The sequence below is a fragment of the Dysidea avara genome, chromosome 3 (assembly GCF_963678975.1).
Source record: "Dysidea avara chromosome 3, odDysAvar1.4, whole genome shotgun sequence".
Taxonomy (NCBI): domain Eukaryota; kingdom Metazoa; phylum Porifera; class Demospongiae; order Dictyoceratida; family Dysideidae; genus Dysidea; species Dysidea avara.
Genome location: NC_089274.1, coordinates 49,135,214 through 49,152,222, shown reverse-complemented (window position 1 = coordinate 49,152,222; position 17,009 = coordinate 49,135,214). Strand labels below are relative to the sequence as shown.

Below are 17,009 nucleotides of genomic sequence, written 5' to 3'. Positions count from 1 at the left end.
TATGCATGCATGTATGGAAGAAATTATTTAAACAATTATAGCTACAGCCTATACCAGCAGATACATATTGCAATAAAAATGTCTAGGTGCCTTTCGACTGATTATGGTTTTTGTTATAATTACCATATCTGTTGGTTAGAGCTTGCCATCTTGGCCCAAGGTGTGATTGTTCTTCCCTACTGTTCCCCGTGCAATTTGCAGGCGTGCACCTGGCACTGCAGGCTGTCAAGGGCGCACGCCTGGTTTACTATAATTGTTTCCAGAAAGAAACGTACATGCGTGTACATGTGTGTCTGTCTGCACCCATGTGAGCTAATGGTTTTGTGTCAAAAGCAGTCTATGTGTTAGAAATGGAGGCAGCATAAGAACTATACTGTACACCGGCAAACTTTGACGAGGGTAAACTTTGATGAATCTGTTCTTAGGCAAAGTTGACGAAATAAACTTTGACGAATTGTTTGAAATCACCAATAAGAACCTGGGCACTTATTTTATGTTGACGAAATAAATTTTGACGAATTCACTTTGATTCGTCAAAGTTTCCCAGTATACGGTATTAAGCGCCTATATAGTCAGGTAAGTTTTGCTCTTGCTCTAAGGCAGTTTAGGCATGGCAGCTTTCTAAAACTTTGTGAACGTTTTGTTGTGGGTTCTATGGGTGTTTAAAAATGACAAAACTACACTACCAGCTTCCTGAGTTACTAGGAATAGCGTAGCACTTTGAGTTGCAATTGAGGGCGTGTCCAGCTAGTATGTGTATGAAAACCAGGGCTGAATAGTTTTCTTTGAAAACACGTTAACCAAGCTATACTTCTCTTCATGCATTTGTGGGTTTAACTATATTGCAAGTTGAGCGTTCCTTAGTAACCATTTCATATTTTGTAGTAATTACAATTATTATGTAATTAGTATTATTATGTAATTAGTATTTCATGAAATGCTAATTTGTATTAGTTAATTTAAATGGTTTCTATGTAACCGTAATCCTGCTGTCCCAACTATGTTGGCCTTTATGTGTCTTGTGACATCATGGATAAGGTCCATAAGTGCAACTCATTTATATTTGTATGTATATACGCATAGCAAGAATCAACCATGGGATTCCATGCAACATTAAATTATGTATCCAAGAAAGAAGCAGACCTATATGCAAAGAAGTTGCTATAGTAATAAATATGCATACTTACAAGAAGTACTAAACTCTCATTTTTAAAACTAAGTAAACTACTATAACCCATAGTCACATGTTTACAATATGTTATACCAGGAATCAAAGGGTACTACTGCCTTAGCATCAAAGGTAGAAGGCTGTTATGAGGTTGTATGGAAAATAAAGTACAAGCAGTTGAAGTATTGCAACTAAAACAGCAACAATTCACTATGATCACTTCAATAGAATTTAGTGCCTGAGCACAATATAGTTCCTACACTAATGTAGGGAAGATTTAGTGCCTGAAGCACAATATAGCTCCTACACTAATGTAGGGAAGATTTAGTGCCTGGAGCACAATATAGTTCCTACACTAATGTAGGGAAGATTTAGTGTTGAGCACAATTCATCTCCTACACTAATGTAGGGAAGATTTAGTGTTGAGCACAATTCATCTCCTACACTAATGTAGGGAAGATTTAGTGCCTGGAGCACAATATAGTTCCTACACTAATGTAGGGAAGATTTAGTGTTGAGCATAATTCATCTCCTACATTACTGTAGGGAAGATTTAGTGCTTGTGGCGCTAAATCTCCCCTATAGTAGTGTAGGAAATGAACCCCTTTTAGTGCCATTTTGTACGGAACCGAGCCACCTATTCCAAAAATGTCTCACTAATTCTTGTATCCGCCGCCAATGTTTCTTAGGATTAAATCCCACTTCATCGATTACCTCTGGAGCAAATTGCCCTCCAACTTAGCCATGCAAGAAATTGTTTGGCGTGAGGGGAATGTTGTCCTTAACACTGGCTGACTGTTAGGTCAGTGGTCGTGAATTGATTAGTGCTTCTGCTCCACAAAATGCTGTCATCAGCTCTTCATCATTTACCTCAGCATTTTTCAAAATTGCTGTGATGGCTCTCTTTGCTGATTTTATCATAATTTTAAAGACACCTCCAAAATGTGGAGCGTAAGGTGGATTAAATGTCCACTTAATTCCCTTATCAGCTACAGCTGCTTTAGTTTTTGGATCCTTGTACAACTCACACAATTCCTTATTAGCTGCCACAAAATTTGTTCCATTATCTGACAGCATTTCCTCTGGGATACCTCTTCTATTAATCATTCTGCTTAAAGTATTTACAAAAGAGTCCACATCTAAACCATATGCCATTTCTAAATGTATGGCTCTGGAAGCCAAACAAGTAAACAAACACAAATACCTCTTTTGTCGTGGCCTTCCTCTTCCTTGCATTGTCATGAATGGTCCCCCAAAATCAACAGCTGTCTTGGTAAAGGCTCGTAACGATGTAGTAAGTCTGTTTTGTGGTAACGGTGCCATAATCTGTTGAGCTACCTTAGCTTTTCTCCTTTTACAAATGGCACACTCTCTTTCCCACTCTATAATTTCTTCTCGTGCAGAAATGATCCAAAATCTAGTGGACAATAAAGATAAAGTTTGATTTGTACCAGCACAATGATTCCCTAGTTCATGATGGTGCTTGACTATGAGCTTCGTTACCCAATTCTTGCGAGGCAGAATTATGGGATACCGACTAACAGATGCTTGAATTTCTCCAATCCTGTTTGCTACAAATGGCTTAAATTGTCGGCTGTGCCCTTTTATCCACCACAACACACTGGTACTGTCTGTCCAGAACGTTATAAACTGTTTGTCAATATTCAGTGCTTCTGCCACAGATAAAGCCAATCTCTTCCCTGTCACTGCCCCCATTAATTCTAAACGGGGAATGCTTGTTGACTGTAAAGGAGCTACTTTGGTTTTAGATGTTACAAATGAGACTGATACCTTTCCATCACTGTATTCTGATTTCATGTAAACAACTGCTCCATAAGCATCCTGAGATGCATCAACAAACACATGTAATGAAACAGATACAACATTTCTACTTAACTGAAGGCTTCTAGGAACCTTGATCTTAATCAACATAGTTAACTCACTAAACCATGATATCACCTTGGATGACAACTCATCAGGTAGGGTGTCGTCCCAATCTAAACCACAAATTCAAATTTCCTGTATCAAAATCTTGACTCTGATAATATATGGAGACAAAAGTCCAAGGGGACCAAAAAGGGTCGCTATTAACTTTAGAAAACTTCTTTTAGTTGGTATAATTACCCTGTCATTGACCTGTGACTTAAAAGTAAACACATCATCATTAGCTAGCCACAAAACACCCAAAGTTTTTACTGGTAAAGATTTATCACTGTCCAAATTCATTTCAGATGCTCTGCACTGTGTAGAAATACTTTCCAACACCTTCAGAGAATTTGATAACCATTTGTGAGTGTGCATGCCTGCCTTATTCTACAATTCAGACAATTCCTTATAAAGCTCAATCCCTTCTGTTTCACTACTTACTGAGTCCATACTATCATCCATGTATGTTATTTTAATATAACTTCTGCCGCTCTAGGATACTGTTTTTCATAAACCCTTGCATGATGCTGAGAGACAAGTTGGGCTTAAAAAGGTGATGAGTTTATCCCAAACACTAAGCGATTAAATTGGTATTCAGTTGGTTTCTTCTTAACATCCATGTCTCTCCATAAAAATTGATGATATGGCCTATCCTTAGGATACAATTCTACTCTTAAATACATTTCTGCGATGTCGCAAGCCAAAGCAATGGGATACCTTCTGAACCGGAGTAAAACATTAAACAAGTCATTCTGTAATTTGGGACCTTGGTGTATAACATCATTTAGGGCAACATTATTGTACTTAGCTGAAGCATCAAATACTATTCGTACCTTTGTGGTTGATCGATCCTTCTTCACAACAGGAAAGTGAGGTAAGTACAATCTCACTGCTTGGTTATCCTCCATTAAAGGTACCTTTGTCACATATCCCTTTTCAAGATGTTTACCAATTATCTTCTTGTATTCTTCAGCAATTTCTGGTTCTCTAAACAATCGTCTCTCCAGGTTGTATAGTCTCTTCTCTGCCATCTCGTAATTGTTTGGTAAGTTAATAAATTCTTCCTTCCAAGGAATAGCAACTGTATATAACAACCATTGTTGTAGGCTATAGATGTTTCTGTCATATTTAAAACCAGATTATCCTCAGCTTTCAATATTGAAAATTCTTCTGTCCCACTAGTATCAACTTCCCAAAACTTTTGTAACATCAAATTTACCTTTTCAGTATCTGTCTGACCTACAGAAAAGAAGGTACAAGCAAAGTTATTACTCAGTTTTGTTTGTTTATTGTCATCCATGGCACTGATACATGTCCAACCTAATGGGGTAAGACGTGCCACTGGCTGGCCAGGTGCTCCACGAATATCTTTGAATGAAAAATGGAGGTCTGCACAATCAAGGCCAATCAACACATCCACTGTTGGTTGTGATCCTAGTTTAGGAAATTCCAAATGTTGTAAATGAGCCCATTTTGCAGCACATGATTTCCAATCAATGGCCTTCAACTCCCCAGTAACTCTGTCTGCTGTAAGGGCAGTAATTGTCACAGCAGCTCTTCCATCCAAACTTTCAATAGTACATTCCACAGGAGATGTTTCAAAAGCTTCAACATGACCATTTAATACGCTAACATTAACCTTTTGTAACTGTCCTTGTAGACCAAGTTCTGCTGCAACATCTGAGTTGATGTAAGTTTTTGTACTAGCATCATCCAATAATGCGTTCACCTTAATCTTTCTATTACCATTTCTCAAATACACTGGAATTGTCCTCAGAGCAATGGTACCTGGGTTTGTTGTAATTGTGGTGTATGATTCGTTTTGACCTGGGTCACTAGTAGCTTTTGGCTCCCCCTCATTTGGAGCACAAATCGTCTTCTCACTGGCCACATCATGTTTACTCAGTAACTGTAGTTCTTCCTTCCCATGTACCACTCCTTTATTTTGACTACTGGAACGAGGACCTCGATCTTTGTGTAGTAATCTATGATGAACTTCTTTGCAGTTGTCAATTCCACATATTCTTGTTCGGTTACAATACTGTCCCAAGTGACCATCGCCTAAACAACGGAAGCACAATTTACACTGTTTAGCACAGTCCCACCTGTTCTGTAAATCCATCTGTTTAAAGTCAGGACATGCCCATGCTCCATGGGGTTTACTGCACACCCTACAGACTCTTGACCTCTGTCTGTCTTCACTAGTAACCTACTTGACATTGGATTTACCAAAGAAACTATACGGTACATCTTTCTTAAATTTCTTAACTTCATACCTTCCTGATTTAACTGGAAAATCCATGGACTGCTTCCAGGGCTTTTGTTTGAAACTCTACTTCCTGGATAACCCACTCTCTAAAACTTTCAACTGACTCTCGTTTGTGGTTTTCAAATATCCACCTATGATAACCTGATAACATTGTTGTGGGTAGTTTCTTCTGTAATTTCAAATATAACAGGCCATCATTAAGTTCTTCAAAGCGATTGGCTTCCTTTAGGTTAACAATGGTAACATCTAATAAATCTGCAAACTTTTCTATATCCCTGTGACTGCCTGGATTAATAGGCCTGAAGTTATCCACTTCTTCCAAATACAAAGCTATTTGGCGATGCTATCCTCCGAACTTTCTTTCTAGCCTCTCCTTAGCAGTGTGGTATGCTGTTGCTGAATGTCCCAAACTATCAATGGCCTTTAGTGCCTCCCCTGCCAGACACTGCCTCAACTGTAGCAGTTTGTACTCTGGTGTAGCAGGAGCATTGTCCACACAAGCTGTAAATGCAGCTTTCCAATTTTGATAAGTCTTTTTGTCACCTGAAAAAAACTGGGATTGTTACTCTTTTTAGCTGTTTCCACAAATCTAACCCAATAAGCCAGGGGTCTGTACAATTATTCTGACTAGCATTACTCACGGAAACTGACTCAGGACAGCTTCTCTCTTGTGGTGGCTGGTGATCTGGAGGAGCTTCTTGTTGAGGTAGCTCAGGTTCCTTTCTATATGGCTGTTGTCTATCTTCTTTTTGTTGTTGTAATCTATTTAGGAACTTGTCATACCTCCTTGGTGTGCTTAGTGAATCCAAGACTTCCTGCGCCCGATTCTGCACGTTGCTATATTCTATTTCAATCTTTTCTATTTCATCACTAAGCTTGTCTGCACTCTTACTATCTTTGTCTAACTTGTACCTATCATATAACCTCTCCATAACATTCATAGCACATCCTAAAGCTACATCTAACTCCTCACAAATACCTTTTATTTCTACACTGTCTGTATCCTCTCTCTGAATTACTGTCAATAAACACCTTCTAACCGTTGTAAACCCTGTCTTTGCTGTTGCCTTTTCCCTCTTTAAGTCACTTACTGTTTGTTCAAGCTGTGTGGTCTGAAATCCTCCATCAGAAAGGCCATTCTCTGGCAGTAAAAAAACTTCTTCTTCTTGACCTTTTTCCTGACCTTCACTCATCCTTAACCATCCTCTGCTACCAGAAAGTTCCTTGTTCTAAAGACCTGTTCAATAAATAAAGAATATTGATATTTTATTGACAGCAATATCAGTAATTAGAAGTAACAAAAAATAGTCAATTTAGTCCAATCTTCTGCTAGCTGCTGTATCTTCAGCCTGGCTGTACTGAGTTAGTCTCGCGTGGCCAGACCCTTTCTGCGCAGCCGCTTATCGATTGGAAATTATAAGCGCCGTGCTATAAGGGTCTGGAATAGTTCATGTATTTAAAAAAATCTACAATCCCCAGTGGTTGGGGAGTGTTAATTAGCTCACGCGATCCTTTAAGCACCTAAGAATTGGAATTACTGAAGAAGATCCGCAACGAATGACTTCTACCGACCCGTGTGGGTTTTGCCTTGAAGCCACCAACACAACAAGTGAGTATTTAAAAGCCAAAGGGGTAAGTTCAGTTTTATTTTCGTTTGAATATAGGAAAGAATAAGCGAAAGCTTTGAATCGACCTGCATGTGAGGTAGAAACAGCCCTTCTGAAAAATGTATTGTCACAATTCCGTGGTGGAAGGAATTTCGGTTTGTTCTGGGACGTGCTTATGCGCTCGTCTACTTATCTGTGTGATAAGTGTCAGAATCTGTTAAAGAAGCAACGTTCCTTAGAAACAGATCTGGCTGAAGTTGATGCAAATATTAAATCCAAATGTGAAGCTTTGTTTAATGCCAGAAGGGATGTACCACCACCACCACCACCATCAGGGAGATCTTTAACAGAGGATAGAAGACCTAGATCTGAATCATTAGTAGAGGCTACTACACCAACCAGTTCTTCATCACCATCAGATTCTGTAGATGTGTCAGTAATAGTTCACAATACTAATTTCTAGGGTAATTTATTGTTTATGCATCTATAGGTAATTATCAAGCGAAGGGCAGGGCCAGGCCGTGTAGCGAAGGTAGTTAAACACACCATTACTCCTAGCAGGAAGAAACCAGTAGTATCACTTGCCACTGGCCGGTATAGACTAGCTGCTAAAAGTGTTTTTTTCTTTACCAAGACACACAATTATCTAATAACATCAATGGCTAGACAAATTCGACTTGAGATGAAGGAGATCTGTGGCCTCAAAAACAAGTCTCTTCTGCGTAGTGGTCATGATGGCATTGAGCACTTTTGTTGGTCAGCAATCTGGGAAGAGTTTACTCTTAGAGTCCCAACCCTAGTGTAGATTTTGCAGAAGCTTTTGCCACAGTCTAGCAACATGTTTTTGTCCTGTATTATCTGCCTATTGCTGAAGGAGAGATGCAAGCACATGTCGTTGCTGCAACAGGTTATATCTATACTTCTTTATGGACATGGAACAAGCCAACAGGTATTCATACTTTTAGCCAATCTTCATGTGTAATTGTGTCAATTTTAGGTATATAGGTATCTACAACCACTAATGATGTGTATGTCACCATCTTCGACTGTGGATATTATTACAAAGATATCGAAACAGTATGACAGCAGAGTTTTAAACTGGGCTAGTGAATTGAAAATGGTGTGTGACTGCATAATAAACGTTGATGCAATTATCCTTTGTTTGATATAGAGATTGGTGCCGACACAGCAGTCGCAGAGTACCATGTGCACACTTGTAGATCTGTCAGCAGATGAGGACAGTGACTACTCTGTTGGTGATATTTCATTAATTACTGAATGCGAAAGTGTACAAGTCGGAGATCCTGAGGATGACGATGATGATGATATGAATCTTGAGGAAGAGGTGGACATTTTTCAACTTGGTGCTGGTGATCAAGGGGTCAGCGAAGATACTGGAATCAGCGAAGATACTGGAATCAGTGTTGTGGAGCACAGCTCAACTGATATCCCAGATGACATCATAATGCAACTGTTTGAAGAAGTGGACAATCAACAATGCACAGAGGTAGATCTGACACCCACATTGCCTAATGTAGAAGGAAATGTACAAATGGAATCCGAGGCTCCTGTAGAGCCTGTGGCTATTGCTAATACTGACACCTATGGGTATGTGTTGGCCATCGACAATCTGGATATGAATGTGAGATGCAGTTTCCAGAGAGTAGATAGAACAACTCAATCAATGCACTTGTGCCATGCATATGCTGCATTAAATCGCATCGATACATCAGGATTGGAAGATGGGTCCATGTCTGGTATATTGTCGCCTGCAGTTGTCCTTCCAAATGCACAGGACTTGCAGAGATTGATTGATGATTTTAAAGTGTTTATATCATGTTAAGCCCAGGTTATAAGTTGATGTATGTTGTTATTAGCTCCTTAACTGTCACAGGATGCTTGTTAGACACCATCCAGATTTTGCTGTGCATCAAGTGTTTGTCGATTGGTACATTGACAGTGAACACAGTGATAAAATGTCAAAGAAATCTGTGGTGGTATGCTCAGCAAATAATATCTTATGCTAATGCATAGTGGTAATTTCTTTAGGTGCCTTTGGGTGTACAGCTACATAACGAGAATAAGTTGAATGAGATGACTCAGATCTTGCTTGCCCTCAACAAGTATGTCCCTTGTAATACTGTGGAAACATCAGTACATGTGGATGGAGAAAAATACACACAAGAAGAAACACAGTTGGGGCCCCGTTTGATCTTTGCAGATCAGCTAACATCAGCTCGTGTGCGTGGTGCTACTGCTCTATGTTGTTTCCATAAAACAAGCCTGACTCATTTGGAGGGGTACATACCTGTTACAAGTGACTGGCATGCAAGGCTTTGTTATGTCACGGTAAGTATGGTTTAGCATTAATGCTGGCTAAACATTGTTTTGTCTTAGGTTTTGCAAAACAGATTTTATTCAACTACACCCCAGGACAAAGGAACCTTATTTCAGTTGAAGCAAATCATAAATAGAACATCATTTGGAAAAGTACCCAAACAAAACATGAAGGCAGCTGAGGACTTCTTGGATGTTGTGTTGTGTGCCCATGTTCTAACAGCAGCTGAGCAGGTGATGGAATCACCAGAGAATGGTAGTGTTCATTTGGATTGCAAGGCTGTTGCAAATTTAATCACAGAACAATTTGTGAAAATCTCCATTCCTCAACTTGAGGAAGAATCAACTGATGCCACTAGTACTACTGGGAATGATGAAAACCCAATATCTGTTCCTCTACTATCCACTGATGCAACTCCTGGAGACTCGGTTTATACATATGCTACAGATTTTCTAACAACGGCACTACTGTGGTATGGGTTCCATGATGCCATCAAAATGGGTGATGGCAGTCGTATTACTACCTACTGGAAGTTTCTGACTGCCATTTTCAATCAAACAGGCCATTGTAACTATGCTAAAGAAGGTTTTCTGATGTTGGCTCAGTCTTCTTTGCTTCCCCCCGAATGTCAGCTGAACTGAAGTGGTCAAGGACCATTAACATCCGTGGCCGGAGTGGTACCAATGTGCCAGTAGATCTCCACATGGAACATTTGAATAAACGATTAAAAGGCATGATGCGTGGTCTTGGTTCCAACATCACTCCAGAAAGTGTCCAGCGAGCATCTAAGGCATTAGGAATCATTGAAGCAGTATGCATCAATTTTGAAAACATTTCCAATGTTACTGCTACAAAAGACTACCATTCAATGCCATCATTTGAAAAGGACTTGCAAAAACTGAAAGAACAGTTAGTGGCACAGGAAGTCTTCTCTTTTAAACAAGACAGGCACCACAAGGGGTATCGAAAGCATAAACAACTGATGACGTCCATTAATTGGGAAAATGTAAAAGGGATGTGCCAATTTTTCCGGCAAAATTTTTGGAAAACTACGTTGGTAAAAGCAAAGAGCAAAATGCTGGAAAAATAGGCAGAAAATTGGAAAAATGGGCACCAAGGAATGGCAACTTGGCACATTTTGTATGATAAAGATCGAGATACTCTAATAGAACAGTCACGCATGGTATTAGGACAACATATGCTCATAGGAAATGGTGACTAAAGATCGAGATACTCTAATAGAGCAGTCACTACGTACGAAATATTCTAATAGAGCAGTCACACATACTTGTAAGCTAGAGATACTGCAATTAATTTTTACTGATGCTCAGCAAAATAGAAAAATTTAGAGCAAAATATTGAGCAAAATACATGTAGGTAAAAATAAAAGAATTGCTGGAAAGAAAAATAGGTGGAAAAAAAGCAAAATAGGCTCATCCCTAAAAATGTTAAGGAATGGGTAAAACAACAGATACTAAATTATGACACTTACTAATTGTAGATACTTTATTAGTGACATTGTACATTATAATACATTTTGTTTACAATTATTGTAATCACATAACAAAACACATAAATCACAGCATTTGCATGCAGTAATATTTGCATGATTGCCATAAAATAAGAAGTCCTTGAATAGCAAAGACCTACGGCAGACACTTTTGTTTTCTCCATATTTCTTGGCAGATTCAGTGACATTATTTCCAATTATTTTGTGGTATAAAATAGCTTGGGCATTTTCACCATTTCTTCCTGCTCAACCTATCTCTTGCACTAGTTCCTCGAGTGTGTTTGGCGTGCCATAATTGATCACCCTCAAAATATCCTTGTAGTCAATTCCAAGGCCAAATGCAGTAGAAGCAATTATGAGTCGTAACTTTGTGTCTGACTTACAAAACTCCACTATGATTTCCTCACGTAGATCCGTATCAGACGCTGCAGTGAAAACATCAATTAGTCTGAAGGGCAAAAAGCTATCTGGAAGGCCAGGTGGTTCAGTAATATGTTTCCCAGTAACTTTTTAAGCATAATGCACATATTACCACAGTCCTTTAATGACCTGCAGAATACAACTGTCTTTATAGTATTGCACCTCTTCTCTAGCAGCTCTTTCGTTAAAACTTCACAAAGTTTACGTAACTCTGGGCAGGGTTCCGTGATCAGTTTGATATTTGGTCTATCAGGAGGCAAACCTACAATCACAAGATCCTGCATAGCAAGTCGCTTCTTTACACTAGCAAGGGTGTCTTTGGTGGCTGTTGCAGTTAGTGCCATAATAGGAATATTGGTTGGTAGTAAACTCCGTATGCCTCCTAAGTCTGCAAAGCAGATCTAAATTCATCTCCCCTAAAGGAGAATGTAACAGTCACTGTAAACAGTTATAACATAATGCTTACCATAATTTCACACAATGCGCTTCATCTACAACAAGTACTTTTAATCTCTCCTGGTAAGGTACGGTTGTCAACATTCCATGATATCGTCGATTCAGTAGTAAGCTCTCAGGACTGATGTAAACTAATTGAATATCACCATTTAGCACCCTCGTAATAGCATCATCATCTTCTTGAGCTTCCCCCAGAAATTCTACTCTCAAACCCTTCTGTGAAAACTTCTCCCTCTGGTCAATCATCAATGAAATCAATGGTGTCACCACCACAGCAATGCTTCCTGTAATTCCTACCATAAAAAAGCACAATAATACTATTCCCAACTTAATGAAATATGGCCTAGGAACTTAATCAAACCAATCACTTACCGAGCAACAAGTCAAAGAGTAAAGGTAGTATGGCAAAAATGATGGACTTGCCATACCCTGTTGGTAAAGACACAAATGTATCTTTTCCAGACATAAAACCTTCCACTGCTTTGAATTGTTTTGGCTTTAAGCCTTGAACACCAATTTGCCGAGTAACTTGTTCCAAAGCACGTGGCAAATCCATATTATTCGGGTAGGTTCTATCACCACGCGACTAATTCTTAGACAGAAAGTATAGCGCATATAGCATACTTGAGCTTCACCACAATCGTCACCTATGAGGTGTCGCTACAAAGTTTAGTCCATGAACTATTCCAGACCCTTGTAGTGTGGCGCTTATAATTTCCAATCGATAAGTGGCTGCGTGGAAAGGGTCTGACCACACGAGACTAGTACTGAGTCCTGTCCTTCTCTAATCTCTATTCTGCAACAACAACAAAGCCTTTTACTCAAAGAACTATTCAAACAACACTCTTACCACTGGCTATAGACAGACTGAATTCCTGTTAAAAAGGTCCTTTTATCCTATCTGTTGACCTGTCATATGACATCACTTTTATAGATTCTAGGTCATTTTATAAGGTTTCATCTACACATGTTGATGACTCAGTTTCTGTAAACAATTTAATGTTACCCTTTTCTTCATGTAGTATTAATAACCAAATTGCAATTCCATGCACTATGACGCCTGATGTGAGGCTCTAGCTTCATACTAAGAATCTGCAGAATATCACTATCAAATATTCTGCACAATGATAAGATGATTTCCAGAGCAGAGTCCAGGGTAAAAATAATCAGTGTAATCATATCTAATCCAATACAGCCAAGCTGTAAAAAAAGGGTGGAGCCCCCAAAAAAAGCCATTGTGAAAAAAGATGTGAAATCCAAGGTGGCGGCCAAGAAATGGCTGTTAATGGTAAAAATTTAATAACGACAATTCAGGTGAATTTGGTGCCACTTGCACACCCATTTTTTACAGCTTGGCTTTTTGGATTAGATATCACTTCTTTTTGTACTTGTATACACCAAAGTGGGAGCTTTTTTAACCTGTTTTTTTTCTTTACCACAGAAAGAAGAAAAGAGGTAATTAGATTTTTAATACTTTGATTTTATCAGTAAGTATACAAATTTTATATAATATTTATTACATGCCAATTCTTCTCTGCAGGATAACTGGTTTGCAGCTGATCTCTCTACCGACTGACTTGAAATGTAGCCAAACTCTCTACAGGGTGTCTTGTTTGTAGCTGAACTCTCTACAGGGTTACCGTATTGCCTCTAATTATGGGCGGTCTTGTATAAACACCTGGTCCCGTTTAGTCGCCGGGGTATAAAGCATCATAGCAAAAATAAACGCCAGGTCTTGAATAAATGCGGGGTCTCAAATAAACGTCTAGTGCAGTCATTATTTTAAACAATTCCAGGCAGTGTTACTAACGATGAAGTGAAGAACATTTTATAGAGTTCTTTGTAAGCTTGAATCTATGAAATATGCTGAGTAATAACAATCAAGCACCAAGACCACACCTCTTAGCTATCTATCATGTTGACACACCCCATTATGGCCTATATAACTGTATTCATAATGCTAGCACAATGAAAGTATGAAACAGTGACACACCCCCTGGTAGGTGAAATATGACAATCACTCGGGCATGCTATAACAAAAAATATTAACTTTAAAATCAAGTAGGGATCCAAGCGATAAAAAAATAGTATAAATGATGATATTACAGCATAGCTTGGTGGGAATTTCCTACTCTGGAAATGATTGTTATAAAATGCAAATGTAGGGTATCACACCGAGCTATGCTGTATTATCATCATTCATCTCTTGTTTCGCTACTTTTTATCACTTGGATCCCTACTTCATCAAACAGTACGATAGTATCGTTTAAGTAGGGATCGCCTCGAAAATTTCACAAGCCGCCAAAAATCTTGCCTTCAAAAATCATCCTAGAGACATTTCACGCAATGAAAATCACGTAGTACTAGTTCATATAATACATAATATATAACAAAACACTTTATAGAATTTTTTTTTAAATTGCCAAAACTCAAATTTTAGTCTCACTGCCGTACTTCCTCACCGCCTGACCACAGTCGCAAGGCTAGAGGCCAAACAAAGCAGCACATGGTCACCATTTTATGCCACAATAACAAACTCACCAGTGGGATGTGCCTTTTGGGGTTCCGACAATATTATTGCTAATTTCCAAATATCAGTCATCTAAATGTTACCATTTTAACAATTTTGTTGTTCCACCAGTGAGTCTATCACTATAACAAAAATGAGTGATATCCACCCCAAAAACACCTTCGCTGTAAAAAAAAGGCACGTCCAAGAAACTACAAGTACCTATAATCCAATATAATTAAAAACAGCTCAGTTGTAGGGAAAGACTTCATGAAAGTAAGAATAACTGGTAACGTAAAGAGCTAATATCTGGAGCGTCCAAGAATCAATCTTAATCCAACTACTTATACTAATTTTTTTTATCATCTGTGCAAAAACACCTAGCATTGGCTATAAAAAAAGTGTACCCATGAAAGTAACTGGCAATTGAAATAGCTGATATCTGAAGCGGCCAAGAATGAATGCTGATATGCAACTAATTGGAATTAACAAAAAGTTTAACATCGAACCTTTATCTTTCAGCTGTGTTCTACATTCACTCTTGCTGCATCATAAATTGATTTCTTTTAACTCTAATTGGCTGCTAATTTGGCCGCCTTTTTTTTGCTCTATACACTGAATATTAAAAAAGGCGGCCAAATTACCAGCCAATTAGAGTTAAAAGAAATCAATTTATGATGCAGCAAGAGTGAATGTAGAACACAGCTGAAAGATAAAGGTTTGATGTTAAACTTTTTGTTAATTCCAATTAGTTGTATATCAGCATTCATTCTTGGCCACTTCAGATATCAGCTATTTCAATTGCCAGTTACTTTCATGGGTACACTTTTTTTATAGCCAATGCTAGGTGTTTTTGCACAAATTAAAAAAAATTATTATAAGTAGTTGGATTAAGATTGATTCTTGGCCGCTCCAGATATTAGCTCTTTAAGTTACCAGTTATTCTTACTTTCATGAAGTCTTTCCCTACAACTGAGCTGTTTTTAATTATATTGGATTACAGGTACTTGTAGTTTCTTGGACGCGCCTTTTTTTTACAGCGAAGGTGTTTTTGGGGTGTATGTATACAGTGACAGAGGAAGCAGTTGATGTGAAGGGGAGCTAACCAGAGTATAGAATCTTTAGCAGCAAATGAGTCTGGGGGCACAGCCCCCTAGAAGCTGTAACCATTTTAGCTTTTACAATGTCTCAAAGTTCACTAGGATTAATTATTTGGTACAATTTGAAGCATTTCAACTAAAACACCAAGTTTTTAAGTCAAAAGTATTTAAAACAGGTAATTTATAGTTAATGAAACTCTTTTGGCAATGTTGACCACCGGGTTAATCAATATACAGAATTTGTTAGTGGTACTAAACATCTGGAGACATTTGGCACAGTGGTAGTCAAGTAAGAGGTCAGTGGCTCCATTCCTGCTGGAAGTAATTTTTTTCATTTTTGCCTCACTCCAAGTAGGATTATTTCAGTGAGATATCATTCTAAGGGTGGACTAAGCCCCCCCCCTCCCCCTTTCCACCACCTGGTAAGACTATACATGCAACTACAATTAGCCAGCTATACAAGTGTTACTGTTGCATGTTACACAGTATGTTTATTGCTATGACCATTCCCTTTCCTCTATTTATTAATTCTTGCCACTACTCAACTATATATATTTTTTAATTTTACAATTGTAACAATCAGTAGACACCATAATGCTGTCTTCTAATATAATACAATTACAAGTGCATAAAACTAACATTTGTGATTTGGAGTGACAAAAGAGTATCATTTCTAAATTATATTAGCACTATCAATTATATATACAGTTCCTTGTAATGAGCTATCACAACCTGAACATGGAATAATCACCTGTGACTATGGAGATGATGGAACAACATCATATCAAGATGTCTGCCGATACACTTGTGTGGATGGTTTTGAACTAATAGGTAACAGCTCAAGGACCTGTCTCAATACTGGGATGTGGAGTAATGATGAACCAATGTGTACAAGAGGTGTGGTGAAACACCTGTTGGTTGTAAAGTAGTTTATCTTTATTTGTGTTATGTTATTAGTGTCCTGTCCAACCCTCAATCATCCTGCTAATGGAACTATTTCTTGTTCAAGTGGAAGTAACCAGGATGTTGTGTATGAAGTGACATGTAATTTTACATGTGATACTGGATACCAGTTGACCAGTGGTAGTCATAGTAGAACTTGTTTGAGTGATGGAAGGTGGAATGGTAGTGAAGCTACTTGTGGGAGAGGTTTGGTGATTATATAATGTACACTGTAGTTAAATAACAACTCAATAGTTACTTGTGTTCCACTCTCTCAACCTACTAATGGAGCAATCAGCTGCTCACTTGGTGATGATGGGGTGGCTTCCTTTGAGGACATATGCACATTTACATGTAACAGTGGTTATGAAGTTAGAGGTAGTAATTTGAGGAGTTGTCAGAGTGATAGAAAATGGAGTGGCGTGACAACAACATGTGCAAGAGGTGAGTGTTGAAGAAATCATTTTTCACCTGTGATGTAACTTTACTAATAGTATCCTGTCCTGACCTCCATCAACCTGACAATGGAATGATTGATTGTATGTTGGGAGATGATGGGGTGGCTTCATACCAAGACACCTGCAGATTCAGTTGTTCTGAAGGTTATGATCTGAGTGGTAACACATCTAGAATGTGTCAGTACAATGGAACATGGGATGGTACATTGGTCACATGTCATAGAGGTATGTAAAGTGATAGATGTGTCATGGGCCTGAGTGATTCCCTCAACCTAAGCTTGGTTGTAAGCTCAACAGTGAGGGTGT

General features: G+C 38.5%; 3 protein-coding genes and 1 long non-coding RNA gene across 4 annotated transcripts in view; all 4 read left to right on the top strand.

Annotated features, from left to right (window-relative positions):
* Positions 1-16,469, top strand: part of LOC136248589 (E-selectin-like) — an 87,809-nt gene extending 71,340 nt beyond the window's left edge. Inside the window, exons 6-7 of the mRNA XM_066040358.1 lie at positions 16,012-16,200; positions 16,261-16,469. Of these exons, the coding sequence (XP_065896430.1) occupies positions 16,012-16,200; positions 16,261-16,469 (398 nt within the window). The remainder of the gene's footprint in view (positions 1-16,011; positions 16,201-16,260) is intronic.
* Positions 7,073-8,355, top strand: LOC136251456 (uncharacterized). Its single transcript, XR_010699099.1, has 3 exons — positions 7,073-7,919; positions 7,968-8,090; positions 8,142-8,355. It is a non-coding gene; the product is annotated as an uncharacterized lncRNA (long non-coding RNA).
* LOC136251626 (uncharacterized) lies at positions 8,436-9,949 on the top strand. The gene is made up of 4 exons (XM_066044083.1): positions 8,436-8,795; positions 8,848-8,967; positions 9,020-9,319; positions 9,368-9,949. Exons 1-4 carry the CDS (start codon positions 8,436-8,438, stop codon positions 9,947-9,949), a joined length of 1,362 nt encoding a protein of 453 aa, XP_065900155.1.
* A 100-nt stretch (positions 16,470-16,569) lies between the features above and the next one.
* The window catches only part of LOC136248588 (P-selectin-like), a 43,869-nt gene continuing 43,429 nt past the window's right edge, over positions 16,570-17,009 (top strand). The window contains exons 1-2 of the mRNA XM_066040357.1: positions 16,570-16,689; positions 16,740-16,928. Coding sequence (XP_065896429.1) covers positions 16,775-16,928 — 154 coding nt within the window. The 5' untranslated portion in view covers positions 16,570-16,689; positions 16,740-16,774. The remainder of the gene's footprint in view (positions 16,690-16,739; positions 16,929-17,009) is intronic.

Bases quoted from the DNA above. Each gene is read 5' to 3' on its own strand.
- LOC136251626 (XM_066044083.1), top strand. From the start codon at position 8,436: ATGCAACTGTTTGAAGAAGTGGACAATCAACAATGCACAGAGGTAGAT. The intron at 8,968-9,019 runs GTATGCTCAGCA...TAATTTCTTTAG, and splicing joins TGTCAAAGAAATCTGTGGTG to GTGCCTTTGGGTGTACAGCT. The intron at 9,320-9,367 runs GTAAGTATGGTT...GTTTTGTCTTAG, and splicing joins CAAGGCTTTGTTATGTCACG to GTTTTGCAAAACAGATTTTA.